The sequence below is a fragment of the Chenopodium album genome, chromosome 6 (genome assembly GCF_948465745.1).
Source record: "Chenopodium album chromosome 6, dcCheAlbu1.1, whole genome shotgun sequence".
Lineage (NCBI taxonomy): Eukaryota > Viridiplantae > Streptophyta > Magnoliopsida > Caryophyllales > Amaranthaceae > Chenopodium > Chenopodium album.
The window spans coordinates 5,643,406-5,665,053 of record NC_137839.1 but is presented as its reverse complement, the minus strand read 5'-3'; the positions used below and the strand labels follow the sequence as shown (position 1 = coordinate 5,665,053).

Here is a 21,648-nt window from a genome sequence, read left to right as displayed (position 1 = left end):
ACAACTTGGTTAGGTCCCGTGTCATGCATGTTGATGTACAATTGTATATAACTATAGATTATTGATTGATAAGAATTATAATCATAAATTAGTTGATTAATTTAATAGTAAAAGTGTCATATGTTGATTTTTGTAATTGTAGTTTCTACTACACAACGAAAACAAAAGTAGGCAAAAAAAAAAAAAAGAAAAAGAAAAAAAATGAGTCATATTTTTTGTTGTTGTAAAATAGGTCTCAAATTATATTTAAAATGTGATTTTTTGGTTTATAGTTTTCCAAATTTTTTTAGAAAGATTTGTGAAAATATTTTTTTTTTAATATAATAATTTATTTTGTAAATAGTTAGTTTTCTTAATAAATAATTTTTTTTAAAAAAAGAAATAAAATTAAGAACACATCATGAGATGACACGTGTCATTGCTGGTGTGTCGTTTAGTATATAGTTATTGATTGATTTTTTAACACTCCAACTACCCTCACATACCTTTTATTTTATTTAAGTCAACCAAATTGCCTAATATGTCAGTAAAATTATAATACTTATTAAAATATGGAGGGAATAAAATATTATAAATACGTTAATTTATGGACCGTTATAGACCTTATATATGAGCTTAGGCAATTTGAGAGCAACTCAGAATTTACAGAATTTTGGTACATTTAGATATTTTTGCTTAGCGGTCATAGGCCTTAGCCCACTTGGGTCACAAGTCGAAAAGATCTTGAATCGGTAAAGCCCATATACTGTTTTCATTTAAAGGAAAACTCATACGTTTAAGGGTTTATATGTTATCCCCTTTTGTTAATCTATTGAAAAAAAATACTACGTAAAAAAAATTATTGAAAACCAGAAAAAATATAAATCGATTGGAGGAAGAGGAGTCAGATCGGATGAATAAGCAGTTGAAGACAGAGACAGAATCTGAGATGATTAACAAACAAGGGTTGGTTTATAGCTATTTTATTTATTTTTATATATTTTTGTCATGATAAATTTACTCGGAATCGTTTTAATGATCTGAATTTTAATTTCTGTTTATGTAACAGTTATACTATTTTCTTATTTATCAATTATTTTAATTTAATTGAATTGGGATTTTTTTCCCAGTGCAATCATCGACTACGGCGGGGATTCTTCTTCTGATTATGATTCTGAGGAGTATAAAGCTAATGCTTACAAATATGATGATGATTCTGACTTTTGTTGTGGTAAATTTGAAGAGTTTTCAGACGACGAGGAAATAGAGTATGATTGGATTGCAAAGTGCGTATTTTTCAAATCAATTTATATCTTTTAATCTAATTTATCTTTATCATTTAGATCGTGAATTGAATTGAATTGAATATTTTGTAGCGGAAGGCCTCATAGTATTCTTACTTGGGGTGAACAGACTGATTCCGACGTAGTACTTCCTGCACTCTGTACGCCCCAGATTTGTGTTATTTTCTCGGACGGGTGCGTTTTTTTTTCTTTTCTTTATATTAAATTACTGTTATAATTGTATAAAAATTACTTTATTAAAGTTGAAAATCTTTTATATTTTGCAGCACTACAGAATGCATTCCTATTGATTCAGATAAACCCCTTCCAGTGGAGCTGTATAAGGATCACATAATGTATGTTTTCATTTTCATACATATATTTGATCAATTTATGGGGTGTTTTCTTTTATGTGATTTGATGATTCTTTTGTAATGGTATTGATTATTATATCAATTTAACATAATTTGTATTGATTATTTGTGGTGGATATCTTTTCCAGTCACGATTTCTTTCGAGAACCTAAAGATATGTATGAAATTACGACCAAAGATGGTTTCAAGGTCCAAATAGATTCATTAGTAAAGAAACCAAATCTGGATCTTGAGCGTCAGATTGCAGGGCTTGCTTTGTCATATTTCAAAAATACACAGGTCTGTTGTTCATGTCCATTGATTTCCTAGTTTGTATTTTGTTTCATATATTTTACTCTTTTTATAAAAATCATTGGTAGGATGGTGATTATGAGTATGTGAGAAGTCTTAAAACAAGAGCGGCATTTTCACAACGCTTTGGGATTCATATGATGTTCATTGCTCATCCACGAGACGATGATTCTGCTGGGAAACTCTTTTCTGTCCATGTGGCTACTGGTGTTCCACCGCTCGTTCTTGATTGTCGCATCCTTTGCGATATAGATCCACAATTTATACATGAAGGTGATGAATTTGTGTCCTTGCACAAGTATTCATTCTCTTTACCCTAATCACTAATCTGTTTTGTTGGTTGGTTGTTTGTGCCTTTTTTTTAGGGAGCCCTCGTCTGCAAGGGAAAAAAGTTCGTTTAAGTAGAACTCAGATAGCATGCAAATACTGTGCTGAAGAATTCAACAAGGACTATCCTTGGTGTCGTTGATTCAGTTGACTGGGCTCTGAGCTTTACAAATCTTTATTATACAGTAGTATACAAATGATGATCATGATAGTAGTATACAAATGATTATTTGAATCATAAGATTAAATATTATGTAATTTGCAAGAGTTAACGCAAATTAGAAATTTGTATGTGTTCATAGGTCATAAATCATGGGATGGACACCTCATTCCTTGAAGAGTTGATTGAAGTTTCTAAACAATTCTTCGCGCTTCCCCTAGAAGAGAAGCTCAAGTGCTCTACAGCAGATGATGTTTTCCAAGGGCATGGAAGTGATTCTGTTTTTGCAGGGGCTCAAACTATCAATTGGAATGACAGGTTATTTCTTACGCTTTAACTGGAGAAGAAGCACAAGCTCCAATTCAGGCCAACAAAGCCAGAGAAATTAGGGTACCTTCTTAAGATAGTTTAAAATTTTGTTGTGCAAAATGTACAGGAATTCTGTCATTCTGAGAAATGTCGTCTCAAGTCTAAAAATTGATAGATTGTGACTTTGGTTGAGAATTTGGCAGGGGAATGATAGATGAGTACTTAAATAAGCTAGCAACAATGACTGAGGGTTTTTATAAGGCAATGGCAAGGTCACTGACTTCATAAAACATCAAGGGAAGCAAGGACCAATAACCGGAAGGATCACCCTATATCCGCGTTGCCCATGCCCTGAGCGTGTTCTTGGTCTCAAACCACATTCAGATGGTTTGATGGTTTAACCCAAAAAAAAAAAAAAAAAAAAAAAAAAAACAAATACATGGTGGCTGGTATGGACCGTCATGCCTAAGATTAAAAAAATACATAAGTACTAAATGCAATACAAATTACCTATATGCGAAATTTTATTATTGATATAAAAATAATAAAAAAACTTGCTTCAAAAAATAATAGGAGTAATAATTAAAGACCAAAATACTCATATACAACTACGAACTTACGTAGTATAACTTTAAAATTCCAGTGTTCCATTTCACCTCACATACCATGACACTAGAATTCATACTATTCACTTTCAACATTTTCCACAAATCAAACCCAAGAATTCTCCAAATCTACCTCTCCCATTCTCACGAAATTCTTTTAATTCCACAAAATTCTCTTAAGGTTTAAGGAAAACTATTCAAAAAAAAAAAAAAAAAATGCTTACCGATAAGATAATTATAAAAAGAGTCCTTGACTATTCAATCTGGTAGCTATAATCAAGCCCCGAAAATCTGAAGTGGTACCTTGCATTAGGCCCTACAAAATCTGATGTGCAATGTATAATCTTATTATTAATATTATTATATGTAATGTGTAACATTATTATTAATATTATGATGTGCAATGTGTAATAATGTGAAATTAGGTTAAATAAGTTTAATTTCAACTAAAAAAATGTTAATTAAATCGACAATCATTTTTCTATGTACAAAAATGAAAGAATTGTTTTTTGCCCCGATTAAAATTGACATACACACATAATTCGATTAAATTTCTTAATCCAAACCGATATAAGGAATTATGTTATTAATTTATAAGGATTTATGTGATTAATTTATATGGATTATAGTATAGTTGAATCTAACACCAATATAATTATCATTTCTATTGAATTAACTATAGTAAGATAAAGAAAATGATCGAAAGCAATTTATGATAATATATAAGGATCTTAAAATAACAATAATGTTTAACCTCTATCTAATCATCACTTTGGCAGGTATAGTTTTCATTCTCATCGATCTTAGCTCCCACCACCTGCCCCCATTGAATATGGGATTGAAAGCATTTCTTATTTGACCCACCCTATTGGCATACATAAATATAATGTTACGTTTAGATGGACAAGATGATTGATATGAGTCTAACTATCTAAGTATAGGTGTAAAATTGGATTTTCAGGTCAGATCTAGTTTGGTTAAAGTCACGCCAAATTTCGACCTCTCATGTCAAATTCGAGTCAAGTTATATTAGGTCAGGTTATGTTAGACTAGTCTTAAAGTTGAGGTCAATTTTGAGATAATTAGGTCATATTCGTTTAGGATTATGTCGTTGTTTACTCTTACGGGTTTCAAGTCAAATTCAAATTAGGTTTGAATTCATGTTCGTGTTATTAGGTTTAATTTATGAATTACTTTATTTTCGCCTTTATGTTATAATTAAGAGTCAATTTAGCATAGTTATCGAGTAGAGATAAATGGAGAAGAGAAGACAATAATAAAATAGTACGTGTATGTAAAAGTATATACTCTGTAATTAATAAAACATAGAAGCTTAATAAAGCTTGGATTGGGGACACATACAAGTTGAGACGTCCACATTTTTCAGGGAAATCGAATGGATAGCAATTAACATTATACGTGTTCTCAAATATTTGTTTTGGGTCATGCAATAATAATACAATAACAAGTACAAAACACAAATAGTTGTTTTCTTGTTACTCTAGGTTGGAATTAGAGCTGTCAATTCGGGTAAATGCGTCGGGTTTGAGTCGGGTTTGTGTGGTTCGGGTCATCTCGGGTCGGGTCAATACGAGTTAATGTCAGGACCTATGTGGGTCGGGTTCGGATTGGGTCATGCTTGAGTCGGGTCACGTCGGGTCATACATCTTTTCGGGTCGGGTTTAGGTCGGGTCAATAAAAGGTCGAGTTACATTCGGGTCGGGTGAAAAACAAGTCGGGTTAAATTCGGGTTTAACGGGTTTAAATGAGTTAGGGTCATGTTCGGGTTCGAGTCGGGTTCGGTTCAAGTCAATTATTTTCGGGTTATAATCAGGTCGGGTCATTATTGGGTTTGAGTCGGGTTCGGTTCAAGTCAATAATTTACGGGTCATAATCAAGTCGGGTCATTTCCAATTCGAGTCATTATCGAGTTTGAGTCGGGTTCTATTCAAGTCAATAATTTGCGGGTTATAATAATGAAGTCGGGTCATGTTCGAATTCGGGTATCAAATATTGGATTAATAGGGTTTAAGTTTGATATCAGGTTGGGTCATATTGGGTCCACTTACATTTTTTTAATTTATTTAAAACTCCAAATTAAATTACGTAATTTAAAACATTTTCTAAAAAAAATATTAAACAGACAAGTGAATATTAAAACTTGAGTTCCCTTTTAAAAATAATAATAATAATAAAAAAAAAAAGATAAGTCAAGTAAGATGAGAAAGACCTGCTATTGTCTGGGTCCCGTGTATTTTTTATTTTTTTGTTAAAATTTTTTTTTTTGGCTGCTGTCCAGTTTAGTTTTTTCTTTGACGAGGATTTTGTAAGAGATAAGTAAAGATGGGCATGGGCCGTGCCGGCACGCGGGCGGCCCGGGCCCAGCACGATCGCCGGCACGGCACGGCAGCCCACCTGTGGGCCGTGGGCCGTGCCGTGAACAAAAATCTGGGAATCGGCACGAGCACGGCACGAGGCACGGTGGCCGGCCCGTGGGTCGGCACGCCGGCACGACACGTGGCATGGTCTGGCACGGCAGTGGTAATTTAATTTTTATTATATGTATTGTAGTTTTTTGCTAAATTAATAAAATTATTTATAAAAACTTAAACATAATTAGATAAATAATTTTTATAACCTTAGTTAAAATAAGTTTGTTCAAAACAAAATATATTAACATTAACATAAACACAAATATAAATTAATAACATTATTTATATAAAATTAAGTTGTACTAAAAAATATTTATATATCGTTTTTTTTTACGTTCATTAAAAAAAAAAAAAAAAAAAAAAAAAAAAAAAAAAAAAAGTGGCACGGTTTGGCCCACGGCACGGCCCGCCAAGCACGTGGGCCGTGCCGTGCCGTGGGCTGGGGTGTGCCAAATTTAGGCACGGCACGGCACGGCCCGCCGCGAAGCCGGCACGGCACGGCACGGCACGCCCACCACCGCGGCACGGTCAGGCACGGCCCGCGGCGGCACGGCACGGCCCGTTGCCCATGTTTAGAGATAAGTCAAGTAAGATGAGAAAGGCCACTTTTTTGTTTTATAATTGGAATCCATGTTAATAAATTGAAAAAAAGCCTGAAACTCAATAGTCAATACGGAGTACTCTTTTTATCCTAAAAATTCCTAAATCCTAAAATTCGGGTTAGTAATAGGTCGAGTTTAAATTCGGGTCGGGTCAATAACAAGTCGGGTTGAATTCGGGTCGGGTTAATAACAAGTCGGGTTGATTTCGGGTCGGGTTTAAATTCGAGTCGGGTTAGGAACGGGTCGGGTTGAACTCGGGTCGGGTTAGTAACAGGATGGGTTGAATTCGGGTTTTTCCGGGTTAAATCGGGTTTGGGTCATTCTCGGGTTCGAGTCGGGTTCGGTTCAGATCAATAATTTACGGGTCACATTCGGGTCGGGTCCTCTCTAGGTCGGTTCATGGTCGGATTTGGGTCTCAAATACTCGGGTCAACTCGGGTCTAGGGTTGGTTTCAGGTCGAGTTAGGTCGGGTTCGGGTCACCATATTTTTCGGGTTCAGACGGGTTAGGGTTAGGGTCGGTATTTCGGGTCGGGTCAACTTTTGACAGCTCTAGTTGGAATAGACTATAAAATCATAAGTTTGTGTTAAACAATAATTGAAGCTGTTATTTCTCCAATCCAATTAATAATGGCTAAGGAAGAATTTCATGCAAAAGATGAACAAAGAGTGAAGAAATGATGGGAGAAAAATATATTGTTTGTAAAGATAGTTATTATCAACCAATTGATAATTGTGTTAAATATATGGAACTAACTCTTAATGATTACTATATCCTTACTTCATCACAAGAAGCTAAAGATGAGCTCCAATAGTTCAAATTAGCTCTTTCTTCATGGGGTTGCTTTGAGGTTAGCTTTCTTATTTCTATGTATATACTTTCTGTATGTTTTATTCAATTCAAGCATCCTTTATGATTCATGTCGGCGATCCAGTTGAGGTAATTGCTCGAAACTAACCATGCGCCATCTTTAACTTTTGTTATGCTAATGTAGGAATGATAACGATATACTCTAGTGTACTTAGGCATGATAACAATTAAAATCCTGATAACCTTGCAAAGAGTTGATAGATAGTCATATAATAAAGATTTGTAAAGCTCAGTGTCCAGTCAACTTAATCAACAACACTAAGGATAGTCCTTGTTGAATTCTTCAGCACAGTAGTTGCATGCTATCTGAGTTCTACTTAAACGAACCTTTTTCCCCTGAAGACGAAGTCTCCCTAAAATATTAGGCACAAACAACCAACAAAACAAATTAGTGATTAGGGTAAAGAGAATCATTTTCAAGGACACAAATTGAGATTGATCACCTTCATGTATACATTGTGGATCTATATCGCAAAATATATGACAATCAAGAACGAGCGGTGGATCACCAGTAGCCAAATGGACAGAAAAGAGTTTTCCAGCAGAATCATCGCCTCGTGGATGAGCAATGAAGATCATATGAATCCCAAAGCGTTGTGAAAAAGCTGCTCTTGTTTTAACACCTCTCACATACTCATAATCACCATCCTACCAATGATTTTTTTTTTTAAAAAAGTAAAATGATATGAAACAAAATACAAACTAGGAAATCAATGGACATGAACAACAGACCTGTGTATTTCTGAAATATGACAAAGCAAGCCCTGCAATCTGACGCTCAAGATCCAGATTTGGTTTCTTTACTAATGAATCTATTTGGACCTTGAAACCATCTTTGGTCGTAATTTCATACATATCTTTAGGTTCTCGAAAGAAATCGTGACTGGAAAAGATATCCACCACAAATAATCAATACAAATTATGTTAAATTGATATAATAATCAATACCATTACAAAAGAATCATCAAATCACATAAAAGAAAACACCCCATAAAATGATGTTACAATATGAATTAGACTTGATCAAATATATGTATGAAAATCAAAACATACATTATGTGATCCTCATACAGCTCCACTGGAAGGGGTTCATCTGAATCAATTGGAATGTATTTTCTAGTGCTGCAAATTATAAAAGATTTCCAACCTTAATAAATTGATTTTTATTCAAGTATAAGAATTTAATATAAACAAAAGAAAAAAGACGCACCCATCCGAGAAAATAACACAAATCTGGGGCGTACAGAGTGCAGGAAGTACTACGTCGGAATCAGTCTGTTCACCCCAAGTAAGAATATAATGAGGCCTTCCGCTACAAAATATTCAATTCAATTCAATTCGCAATCTAAATGATAAAGATAAATTAAATTGATTTGAAAAATACGCACTTTGCAATCCAATCATACTCTATTTCCTCGTCGTCTGAAAATTCTTCAAATATACCACAACAAAAGTCAGGATCATCATCATATTTGTAAGCATTAGCTTTATAATCCTCAGAATCATAATCAGTAGAATCCCCGCCGTAGTCGATGATTGCACTGGGAAAAAAAAATCCCAATTCAATTAAATTAAAATAATTTATTAAGTATAACTGTTATAGAACAGAAATTAAAATTCAGAATTATTGAAAAAATTCCGAGTAAATTTATCATGACAAAAATAAAACCAAACCCTTGTTTGTTAATCATCTCAGCTTCTGTCTCTCTCTTCAACTCCTCTTCCTTCTTCTCCATCCGTTCTGACCCCGCTTTCTCCATAAGATTATTTTTTCTGGGTTTCAGAACTAAATAATTTTTTTTTTTTTTTTGAACAATCAGAACTAAATAAATTTACAAAAAGGGGATTAAAAAAAACCCTTACGTATGTGTTTCGAAAAAAAAAAAAACCTTAAACGTATGGGTTTTCCTTAAATGAAAACAATATATGGGCTTTCCTGATTTGGTCTTTTTGACTTGTGACCCAAGTGGGCTGTGAAATTTTTTACATGGAGGCGGATGCACGAAGCTCCATGTATCCGTTTTCTTTTAAAAAAGGCGGAATAAACATTTCGTTGTTCAGTAAAGAACATACAGCTGTTTTGTAAAAACCATATATCTATTTCATAAAGAACATTACATATAGATGTAATGTAATGAACATATAGCTATTTTGTAAAGAACATAAAGTTATTTTGTAAAAAGACATCCAAATTTATGTTCTTTATATATATCTAAAGAGCATCCGTAATATTATTAAAGAACATGATAATAAGAAGTGATCTCTTTTGGCCCGGCCCAAAAATAGGGCGGGTTTGGACAAGCCTAAAAATATATTTTTAGTTAAAAATCCAAATCCGGCCCGAAAAAAGCCTGAAAAGCCCGCTATGTTTTTCGGGTTTGGGCACAAGATACTATGTTAAGGGTTGGACACGAGATATTATGTTAAGGTCCGGCCCGACTCGAATTTTTTATCACCTCTAATAATAATTTAATGTAATGAACATTATATTTAACCACCATAATCTAAAGGCAAAATTCAAAGGACATTTCAAAATAAACAATTAACGTTATGTTACAAATAAAAGTACATTATGCTGACAATCAAAGAACATGAAGATAAAGAACATTATTTAACAACATGTTATGTTCTTTACAATTTAATACGAGTAACATGTTCTTTTCACTCTAATTGAATGTTCTTTACAATACTATAATATGTTCTTTTCACTTAAACTAAATGTTCTTATATTTCTATGCAATGTTCTTTCCACTTTTTTTTTTTTTAAGGGATGCACCATGCGGATTGTGCATCCGCCTGCACGAACCATGCATTAAGTGGGGTGAGGGCTATGAGGCTATGTCCGCTAAGCAAAAATATCTAAATGTACCTAAATTCCGCAAATTATGAGTTGCTCTAAGCTGAGTTAAGGTCAAATACGGTGCATAAATTATCGTTGTATTTGTAGAATTTTAGTCCCTTAACTATTTAGTCCCTTAGCCACCAAGAAGTACTATTTATGGTCAAATAGTTTAGGACCTTGCCTAGTTATCATTAGTCCAAGAACCATTTTAAATTATTTGGTAAATTTTAATTATTATTTTATTACAATAGTTAGGGACTTATCAAATTAATTGATTAAGAGAATAGTTTAGGGACTTCAAGGCTGGCTTGACAAAAATAGTTTGATTAGGGACCTTTTTAATTGGCAAAATTGACAAAAATAGTTTAAGGACCTTTTAAGCATGGTGGGTTTTATGGTCCAATTTGAGGTCAGAATTGACAAAAAAAAAATGATCAAAAATGCCTCGTTTTGCGTATTTCACGAAAATCGAGAGGTATATTTAAACACTCATTTTAAAAGTTGTTCAAAAAAAATATGGATTTTTAAAACAATAAAAACTAAAAAGTTAAAACTTCTTAGCGGCCTGCTGCCCGGCCCGACATGACACTCCAGGCACTTGGGCCATGTCGTGGGCTGGGGTGTGCCAAATGATGGCCCAGCAGTCCAGCACGACACGGACCGCCAAATTGTAGGCACGACATGGCCCGACACAAGCCACCACCATCGAGGCACGACACCCTGCCCACCATGCTTTTTAATAACATACAGAACAAATAAAACTGCCACAATTGCAAAAATAGTTCATTCATATTGCAGTTCTTAATTGTGATAATTATAAGTATAGGTACATGGCATTTGAGTTCCTAATGCACCCACAACATATTTTAATTAGCACGTACCAATTATTGAGTAGGGATAGATCAAGAAGATAATAATAACTATATCCTGTTGGTATAATAGTAATTGGGTTGGTATGGAGGATAGCGTGTTTGATCCTCCAATACCAACAATTGGGAGAAGATTAAAGCCTAACCATCTAAAACTGATCTTTAAATTTAGATTAGGCTAATCTTCTCAACAATGCATTTATGCATTATCACGTACGGATAGGAATATAGGGTGAAGGCTTAGTTACATTAATGACTAGAGCTATCAAAAGTTGACCCGACCCGAAATACCGACTCAAACCCGATTATTAACCGATCCATCTAAACCCGAAAAAATGGTGACTCAAACCCGAGCTGAAACCAACCCTAGACCCGAGTATGTGAGATCCAAACCCAAACATAAACTATCTTGGAGATGACCCGACCCAAATGTAACCCGTAAATTATTGACCTGAACCGAACCCGACTTGAACCGAAATTGACCCAAACCCGTTTTAACCCGTCAAAACCCGAATTTAACACGACTTGTTACTAACATGACCAGAATTTAACCTGACCCGTTCCTAACCCGACCCGAATTTAACCTAACCTATTACAAACTCGACCCGAAATCAACTCGACTTGTTATTGACCTGACCCAAATTCAACCCGACTTGTTATCGACCCGAATTTTACCAACCTATTACTAATTTGACCCAAAAATTCAACATAATCTGTCACTAACCCGACTCGAAATCAATATGACTTGTTATTAACTTGACCTAAATTCCACCCAAATTGTTCCTGACCCGATTTCAAATCACCTTAAATGCAATTTAGACCACCTTATTATTGTTGAACAAAGCATTTTGTCCAGGGAGACCAAGTCGATTCAGGCCAGCAAAAGAAAGGAACATCATCCTCAAATTTAAGAGTTAAATATAATATATATTTGTTGTATGGTCAAAGGAGATAACTATCTTCCTAAATTATAGACTATAGATCCCTAGTATATTGCCACATATATTATAGTCAAAGGAAACAATTAGCTTGATAAAAATAATAAGGAAAAATTGTAAATAATAATACAACCTTTGGCCGGTTCTTTTTTAATAATACGACCTTTCGATTATTTCTTAATATTACAACCTTTGGGGGTGTTGAATTTTAACAGGCAAAAATCGGTTGGTAACCTGTTTTTACAGGTTACCATGACACGTGTCGTTGTTTTATTGACTTTGTCAATTTGTTTTAATTTTTAAAAATTAATAATAAAATTACTTTTATTATTTTTAATAAAAAACCCCACCACCCCTGCCACCACCTTCACCACCATTCCCCCCCCCCCCCCGCCTTCACGCAGCTCCACTTTCCCCAGCCAAGAAACCGGACGACCGGCGTCTAGCTCTCACACCGCCGGCAACCCACTCCATGTTACCTCCACCTCCCTTACCCGTCGCGCCCGCGAAAACCAACACCACCGCAGCCCCGATTCCACCACGAACTGACCATTGCAGCTCAGAAACCACCCCATCCCCTGTTTTCCGGCCACGATGAACCCTATTCCCTCACCTAAAACTATAAAAATCCATTAAATCAAGAAAATCCTGTGTGGTGATGATTGTGGCTGTTGTGGTGGTGCGTTTGGGAGCAGCAAAGGGTGATAAGGGGTGGTCGTTGCTGCTGTTGTTGGTTGGGCGCATGGTGATGGCAGGGGAGTGAAGAAAACAGGGGAGGTGGAGAGGTGGTGGTGGAGAAAACAGGGGAGGGGCAAGGGTGGTGGTGGCTGGAGGGTTGATTTTTTTTTTAATTGAAATTATTTTATTAAAACTTAAAAGTTAATTAAACAATTTTAATTAAAAATTAAAAATTTGTTTTTTTTTTAATTTTAAACCAATTACATGACAACACGTGTCATGGTAACTTATTCAACCGGTTACGAGTTATTTTGCCTGTTAAAATTCAACACCCCCAAAGGTTGTAATATTAATAAATAATCAAAAGGTTGTATTATTAAAAAAGATTCGGCCAAAGGTTGTATTATTATTTGCAATTTTTCCAAATAATAATTATCTATTTATAGTTAGTTGAATCCGAATATGACCTCACTTGGAAATAAACCGACCTGATTGTAACATGCAAATTATTGACTTGAACATAACCCAACTTGAATCCGAGAATGGCCCAACTTGAAAATGACCCAACCTGATTATAACCCGCAAATTATTGACTTGAACCGAACCCGACTTGAACCCGAGAATGACCCGACTTGAAAATGACCCGACCTAATTATAACCTGCAAATTATAAACTTGAACCGAACCCAACTCAAACCCGAGAATGACCCGACCTGATTATAACCCACAAATTATTGACTTGAACTGAACCCGACTAGAACCCCAAAATTACCCAAACCTGTTTTAACCCGTGAAAACCCGAATTAAACCTGACCAATTGTTCACCCGAACCGAATGTAACCCGACCTGTTATTAACCCGACCCAAACCCAATAAGAAGTATGACCCGACGTGACCCGAGTAAAGCATGACCCAACCCGCATAGTTTATGGAATTAATCTGAATTGACCCGACCCGAGTTGACCAGACTCACTCTTACCGACCAAAACCAGACCCGTTTCTCGAATTGACAGCTCTACCCGAAACCTCCAAAATTTATCAAAAAGCATGGATATTAGTCTTCAATTTTGAAATTTTTTGACTTTTTTCACCCGGAAATAAAAATTGCCGAAATGTTTACCATGGTCCCTAATACCCTCCGGGAGTCCAATTGGTTGGGTGGAACTGTCCACTTTCCCTTTAAACGACCAATTTACCGTTTTACAACTTGCACCGTCATTAACACAAGCCTACCACGAACATTTATGACAACATATAATGATCATATATGGTTCCAAACGGCATTATATGATCCCGAGATGTATCCCCTAAAATCTCAATGCTTTTCAACACCGGGCCTCCAAACATTCGAAATTTCTCAAAAAGCGTGGATATTAGCCTTCAATTTTGAAATTTTTTGACTTTTTTTGAGTGGATATAAAAATTGCATAAATTTTAACCATGGTCCCTAATATACTTCGGGAGTCCAATTGGGTGGGTGGAACCATCCAACTTGCCTTTAAATGACCAATTTACCAGGCCAGTTTACAACTTGCACCGATTTCATTAATTCAATCCTACCACGAACATTATTGACAACAAATAATGATCATATATGGTTCCACACGACATTATATGACCTCGAGATGTATTCCCAAGAATTTCAAGACTTTTCGACATTGGGCCCCGAAGACTCCAAAAATTCTCAAAAAGCGTGGATATAGCCTTTAATTTATGAATTTATTGACTTTTTTGGCCCGAAAATAAAAATTGCCGAAATGTTTACCATGGTCTCTAATACCCTCCGGGAGTCCAATTGGATGGGTAGGTGGAACCATCCAATTTGCCTTTAAACAGTCAATTTACCAGTTTACAACTTGCACCGATTTCATTAACTCAAGTCTACCACAAACATTTATGACAACATATATGGTTCCAAACGACATTATATGACCCCGAGATATATCCCCTATAATCTAAATGCTTTTCGGCACCGAGTTCCGAAACCTCCAAAATTTCTTAAAAGCGTGGATATTAGCCTTCAATTTTGGAGTATTTTTTTCTTTTTTTCGCCCGAAAATAAAAGTTTTCGAAATATTTACCATGGTCCCTAATACCCTCTGGGAGTCCAATTGGGTGGGTGGAACCATCCTATTTGCCTTTAAACGGCCAATTTACCGGTTTACAACTTGCATTGATTTCATTAATTCAAGCCTACCACGAACATTTATGACAACAAATAATGATCATATATGGTTCCAAAAGATATTATATGACCCCAAGATGTATTCCCTATAATTTCAAGACTTTTCGACCACTACAAGAAAAATCGCTTTTCGTAGCGATTATTTCGTAACGATTGTACATTCGCTACAATATGCAAGTATGTTTGTGAAATAACTAAGGATGTCGTATCATTTTTACAATCGTCATGGTTTTCCCATATAAAATCGATACGGAAAACATAATAATACATATCCACACTATTTTTACACATTTATATAGTTTTGAGAAATCGTATCATTTACAATCGCCACCAAATCCTAAAAATCGATACGAAAAGCCTTTTCAACACTAGATATATAAATATTGTTTGACAAAGAGTACATAAAATATGTCATAGCTTATTAATTGGTGAAATATTTAATACTACCTCCGTTAATTGTTATCTGCAACTTTGGGGTATTATTTGAGAGATATAAAATATTCCAAAGTTGCAGATAACAATTAACGAAGGTAGTATAAGAGTTTGAGGTTGCATGTTCGAATCTTGTAAAGATCATACGCATGTTTTTTTTTTTTTTTTTTTTTTTTTTTTTTTTTGAAGATAATGAGTTAAACATTTATAGCGATTGTAATCGCTACAATAATTACCACGATTGGATGTAGTTTTTCGTATCAATTAGTGAGGCCAACCCCAGCGATATTGAAAACCATTACTAAAGGCTAAGGCAACGGGGGATATTGTATCGAATGACCATTCGTTGGGAAAGCTTTTTGTTGTAATTACAATCGATACTAAATGTTAAAATAATCGCTACGAAAAGGTTATTTTCTTGTAGTGGACACCTGGCCCCAAAGACTCCAAAAATTCTCAAAAAGCGTGGATATAGCCTTCAATATATGAATTTTTTTTTTGCCCGAAAATAAAAATTGCCGAAATGTTTACCATGGTCTCTAATACCCTCCAGGAGTCCAAATGGGTGGGTGGAACCATCCAATTTGCATTCAAACGATCAATTTACCGGTTTACAACTTGTGCCGATTTCATTAACTCAAGTCTACCACAAACATTTATGACAGCATATAATGATCATATATGTTTCAAACGACATTATATGACCCCGAGATGTATCCCCTATAATCTAAAGGCTTTTCGACACCGGGCCCCAAATCCTCCAAAATTTCTCAAAAAGCGTGGATATTAGATTTCAATTTTGGAATTTTTTTACTTTTTTTCGCCCGAAAATAAAAATTGCCGAAATGTTTACCATGGTCCCTAATACCCTCCGCGAGTCCAATTGGGTGGGTGAAACCATCCTATTTGCCTTTAAACGACCAATTTACCGATTTACAACTTGCACCGATTTAATTAACTCAAGCCTACTACGAACATTTATGACAACATATAATGATCATATATGGTTCCAAACGGTATTATATGACTTGATATGTATCCCATAAGATCTCAAAACTTTTCGACACCAGGTCTCGAAACATCCGAAATTTCTCAAATCAAGTGAAATTTTGACTTTTTGGGTCAAATTCGAGTCAAGTTATGTTAGGTCATGTTATGTAAGCAAGACTAGCCTTAAAGCCAAGTTCAAGTTTGAGTTAGGTCATATTCGTTTAGGGTTATGTCATTGTTTACTTTTTCGAGTTTCAAGTCAAATTCAAATTAGGTTTAAATTTATATATGCTCGTGTTGTTAGGTTTAATTTATGAATTACTTTATACTTGGCTTCCTGCTGTAATTGTCAATTTATCGTAATAATCAGAGTAGAGATAGATCGATAAGACAATAATAAAATATACGTGTATGTAAAAGTATTGTTAAAGGACCAACTCAACCAAAAGCTTAATGACTAAGTTTTTGGTTTTGGTTAAGTAGGTCCTTTAACATGGTATCAGAGCCAGGTCCACGATATATGATTGAGACCTTAATGGCTAAACTATACAGGGCCAAAAATTATGGATAACTCACATGTGAGGGGGAGTGTTTAGCCCAAGAACAACCCACATGTGAGCATTCTCTTGTCCCACACTAATTCAATAAAAAGAGGTAGTATAGTGGTAATGAAATCCCACATTAAAAGAATTCAAGAGTTACCACCACAATATAAGGCTAAGGGGCTTCTCCCCTCATTGCCATATGGTTTTGAGGTGGAACCTCTTTGGTCTTGTGAAGTGGTGGACTTGCACTCTCCCGTGACGGGTGCGGCCAAGACCCGTATTTAATATGGTATCGGAGCCAGCGTGACAGAAAGGTCATGGGTTCGAATCTCATCCACCTCTCCTTCAAAGTGGAATTAATTCGCACAAGTATAGGTGGGCTTGTGTTGCATTCACATTTCAAGCCCAAAAAGCCTTTCATGTAAGGGGGAGTGATAGTGTATATAACATATTTCCGGGCCTCAACCATCAGATTAAGCTTTTGGTTGAGTTGGTCCTTTAACAAGTATATACTCCGCAATTAATGAAACTATCAACATCAACATAGAAGCTTAATAAGCTTGGATTGGGGACACGTACAAGGTTAGACGTCCCACATTTTTTATGGAATTGAATGGATAGCAATTTGCATACGTGTTCGATATATTCACAATTTTGTTTTGGGTCATATCATTTTAGTAAATTATTAACGTCAGTACAAAATATAAATAATTGATGTTTTCTTGTTCTAGATAGAAAATAGTCTAAAAATCAAAAGTTTGTGTAAACAATAAAATTGAAGCTGCTATTTTTCCAATAATGGCTAAGGAAGAATTCCTTAAAGATGATGAACAAAAGAGTGAAGAAATGATGGGAGAAAAATATATAATTTGTAAAGATAGTTATTATCAACCAGTTGATAAGTGTGTTACATATATGGAACCAACTCTTATTGATTACTCTATCCTCACTTCATCACAAGAAGCTAACGATGAGCTTCATAAGTTCAAATCAGCTCTTTCTTCTTGGGGTTGCTTTCAGGTTAGCTTTCTTGTTTCTATGTATATACTTTGTGTGAATTTTATTCAATTCAGGCATCCTTTATTATGCATATACAACTCATATACCTGGAGTTGATGGAGACTTCACCTAGTGATTTTGAGGTTATGAGTTTAAGCCTCACCGACTACATTTTATTTGGGAGTAGGGGATTTTCTTACCCCCGACCCCCTCTACTCTTAAACATTGACTTGCAATGCTGAATTGACTTAAAATGTGAGGGGTAATTTATTAACATTAATTAATATAATTGATTTTATTTTTACCTTATTTTTTGTGGAATCTATCAGCTCATAAATCATGGGATACCAACAAAATTACTTGATGAGACAAAAAAAGTTTCAAGGCAATTTTTTGGTCTTCCAATGGAGGAGAAACAGAAATATGCAATGTTACCAAATGATACAAGTGGGCACGGCTACCAAGTTGGGAACGTTAGTTACGTTACTAGTCCTAGTAGTGCTACCAACAAGGTTCTTGATTGGAATGAAGGGTTTAGTCTCGCACTTTTTCCGGAACATCGACGTAAACCGGAGTTTTGGCCTGATTTTCCTCCTAATTTCAAGTAATTTGTTCACCTAACTAATCTTCTTTAGTTTTACTTGCATTATTGTCTACTGCCGTACATAGCTTCTAGTTAGTGGCACATGTTTTTTGTATGCCTTATGCATAAAGGTAATCATTTATTTACTTAGATTTAAGTCTAGGCACGGTCCATAGTGGTGGGTCTCGTGCTCAATGGGGTTTTCACTGAAACTGATCAAGCAAAAGTTGTGTCGTAGCAAACTTGTGCTAATCTCTTATAAACAATGTCATGCATGATTCAATTCATATGTTGTCACATTAGTAAAACCCCTTATAAAATTAAAGTTTGGTGTTATTCATCACATGTACATGTGTGTCTATAGTTGAATTTAATCGTCTATCATTTAATTTTAACATGCTTTAAATTCTAATGATCAAATGTGATTTGAATTAGGGATGTGTTCCGTGAATACGCGGCAAGGTTAGAAACCATATTTGATGCCCTCTTCAAGTTGGTAGTTCAATCGTTGAACGTGGATGAAGAGAGATTTGCAAAACAATATGATAAAAATAGAGAAACAAACTTAAGATTGAATTTCTACCCAAAATGCGAGGGCCTAAAACAAGTTCTTGGGTTGAAGCCACATGCAGATTTCTCAACAATGACATTGCTCTTACAAGATGAGGAAGGACTTCAAGTCCTAAAAGATGAACAATGGTTCATGGTTCCCGTCATTCCTAATGCTCTATTTCTTAACCTTGGTGATCCACTCGAGGTAATTGCTCGAAACCTAATGAGTCCCTCCATCCCCCCACCCCCACCCCCACAAGTGGTTGAGGGTTCGATTTCTCACCCAACCCTCTTATTCCTGTAATAGGGTGGGGGACCCACGACACCCACCCCGTATCTTACCATATAAAAAATTCAAAATTATAACAAAACCAAACATGATCGCATTAGAAAAAAATAAGTCATGATTGTATTAGAAAAAAATCATAATTGCCTTTTAATTTGATTTACACTTTTTTAGCGATTCATTATAATGTTGTTTAGTAACGAACATAATGTAATTTTTGTATGCTGAAGTAGATAATGAGCAATGGTATCTTCAAGAGTGCGGTGCATAGAGTGGTGACAAATACAGAAAAAGAGAGACTATCAGTTGTTGCATTTTGGGACAGCGATAGAAATAAAGAAATTGGACCGTTAGATGAACTTATTACAGAAGATCGTCCTCAAATTTACCAAAGGATTTCACTCAAAGAATATATCTATACATTTTTGAATTACTATCAATCAGGGAAGAGACCAATCAATGATTTTAAAGTTTAATTTTTTGCTTATGTACTTGTATTATGAACTTAATTTTAATTCTAAACATGCAATTTTTTTTTTTTTTGAATGACACATAAATAAAAAGTAGTTCTTGTGACCGTGTTTAAATAAATGAAACGTTTATATTATGCACATATAAATGTTTTGATAAATGGTTGAATTGGATCATTTATCAACTATAAAATTAGGGCAAAATTCGAGCTTTTGCTTAAAGAGAATATGGACCCTCTCTATTTTAGGGGTTTATTAAGTCAAATTGTTGCGATTAGTCTAAATTTATATAAAGTAATCTATATGTATACCTATATATTTATTAATATGTATCGTGTATCTATTTGGTTAAAATGTTTATCAAAATAAAAATCCAATTTATTCAATAATATTTTGGATCAAATCTCTCGATTTGGCACAAACAAATACGGAGTATTTTACTATATTTAATCCAAATAATAAACACTGTATTTGTTCTACTTTTCATTTCTAGCCGTTTTTAAATATTTGATCCATTTCTTTTTTTTTAAAATTTTTTTATAATATTTAATTAAAGTCTAGATCCAACTTAATTCATATTTTATTAAATTTATATTCACTCCCCTCCAATTCTCTCAACTACTTTTTATAATTTTTTTATTCATCCACCCATCCTACTCATTCACCCAAAAAAAAAAAAAAAAAAAAAAAATCAACAACATTTTTTTGACGAGAAAATCAACAACATTTTCTAATTATATGGAGTATTTTATTCACCAATTTCTCTTAAACCCTGGCGGTCCAGCTTACAAGTCCACCAGCAGCGCCGACGAACTACTTCGGCGACAGTGGGTCCCATCGTAGCATTTCTCAATTATAAAAGTTTCAATTATTCAGTAAGTCCTTTTAATTGATTGATTATGTTCATGTTTATGCTGATGTTCTTCTACTATAATTGATTGTAATTTTACCAATTCAATTTAATCTTGTTCGTTGTTCAAGTTATTCGTACCAATTATTTCAATTTGATGTAATTTGGTTTGTTGGTCTATGATTCTTTGAAAAATTGGAATGAAATCTGCAATTTTAGCTTGATTGCCATAACTATCAAGAATTTAAACTAAAATTCCTATATTTATAAAGAGCAAATATAGAATCTGGGATTTGTTTGAATTCAATAACATTGAGTTGGGGTGAAGCTTGAAGCCTATAATGTTAGCATTATGTAGGAATTATGGGGTGAAAGCTTAGTTAAACTGATGACTAAGGTCGCCTTTCTCGCTTCAATCGCTACGATTATCTAGTAAATGGCTCTATGCATTGTATTCATTGGAAGAGAGTAGGAAAGGTGATGATTTCTGCAAATTTGCCGCGAATTGATGCATTAGTCTTGGGTTAGAGACTTAGAGTATCTTGTTTGAGTAGAGATTCACATAACTTTTGCTATATATAGTGATAACTAATGTTTGAAGTCCAATGTCTTTAATAATCTAGAGTACCGTTTTAATGCGTAGGAGCTTTGTAAGAAGTATATTAGGCCTTCTTTGCTCCGCCTCTAGGAACGAATGGATCTAACTTTCACTCAAGAGTTTAAATGCCAACTATCTTGCTTTTTCTCTGAGCGGGAGGGAGTTCATAACAGCTGATATTGATATAAACAGCAAGTCAAAATACAGTAAAGAGATCAAAAGATTAAAATAAAATTTCAAGGTGTTGATATTACTATTGTTTGGTTGTATCTTATTTGCGTACATTATTTTTTTTTTTTTGGACATGAGACATCATTAACACCTAACCTTGGTTTTATATGCTTTTCTGAATGATTTTATTTTTCAAGTCTAATAAGTCTTCTCAGTCAACATTAAAAAATGGTTAGTGTTTCATGACTTTCATCAGAATCTGTTAGAGATGAAAGCTACCAGGTCATCAAGTGACAGTAAGTCTCTTTTAATCGCAAGTTTAACTGATTGATTATGCTCATGTTTATGCTGATGCTCTTCACTCCAATTTTAACAATTAAATTTAATCTGGTTTGTTGCTCATGTTATTTGTACCAATTATGTCAATTTA

At 34.6% G+C, this 21,648-nt stretch overlaps 5 protein-coding genes across 5 annotated transcripts in view; 2 read left to right on the top strand and 3 right to left on the bottom strand.

Moving 5' to 3' along the window:
• Positions 1-21,648, bottom strand: part of LOC145635715 (protein SRG1-like) — a 42,309-nt gene that overhangs the window by 6,992 nt on the left and 13,669 nt on the right. The gene's annotated exons all lie outside the window — the stretch shown is intronic.
• LOC145635716 (uncharacterized) lies at positions 843-2,938 on the top strand. Its single transcript, XM_081687049.1, has 7 exons — positions 843-945; positions 1,110-1,265; positions 1,356-1,457; positions 1,550-1,618; positions 1,765-1,915; positions 1,996-2,200; positions 2,293-2,938. Exons 1-7 carry the CDS (start codon positions 893-895, stop codon positions 2,394-2,396), a joined length of 840 nt encoding a protein of 279 aa, XP_081543175.1. The 5' UTR covers positions 843-892; the 3' UTR covers positions 2,397-2,938.
• Positions 7,481-8,109, bottom strand: LOC145635717 (uncharacterized). The gene is made up of 3 exons (XM_081687050.1): positions 7,965-8,109; positions 7,676-7,880; positions 7,481-7,585 (listed from the first exon to the last, which is right to left on the bottom strand). Exons 1-3 carry the CDS (start codon positions 8,085-8,087, stop codon positions 7,491-7,493), a joined length of 423 nt encoding a protein of 140 aa, XP_081543176.1. The 5' UTR covers positions 8,088-8,109; the 3' UTR covers positions 7,481-7,490.
• LOC145636004 (uncharacterized) lies at positions 8,246-9,115 on the bottom strand. The gene is made up of 4 exons (XM_081687440.1): positions 8,907-9,115; positions 8,621-8,773; positions 8,443-8,544; positions 8,246-8,354 (listed from the first exon to the last, which is right to left on the bottom strand). The coding sequence occupies exons 1-4, from the start codon at positions 8,990-8,992 to the stop codon at positions 8,246-8,248; spliced, it is 450 nt and encodes a 149-aa protein (XP_081543566.1). The 5' UTR covers positions 8,993-9,115.
• Positions 17,401-19,705, top strand: LOC145635714 (codeine O-demethylase-like). Its single transcript, XM_081687047.1, has 4 exons — positions 17,401-17,729; positions 18,038-18,312; positions 18,727-19,048; positions 19,363-19,705. Exons 1-4 carry the CDS (start codon positions 17,508-17,510, stop codon positions 19,603-19,605), a joined length of 1,062 nt encoding a protein of 353 aa, XP_081543173.1. The 5' UTR covers positions 17,401-17,507; the 3' UTR covers positions 19,606-19,705.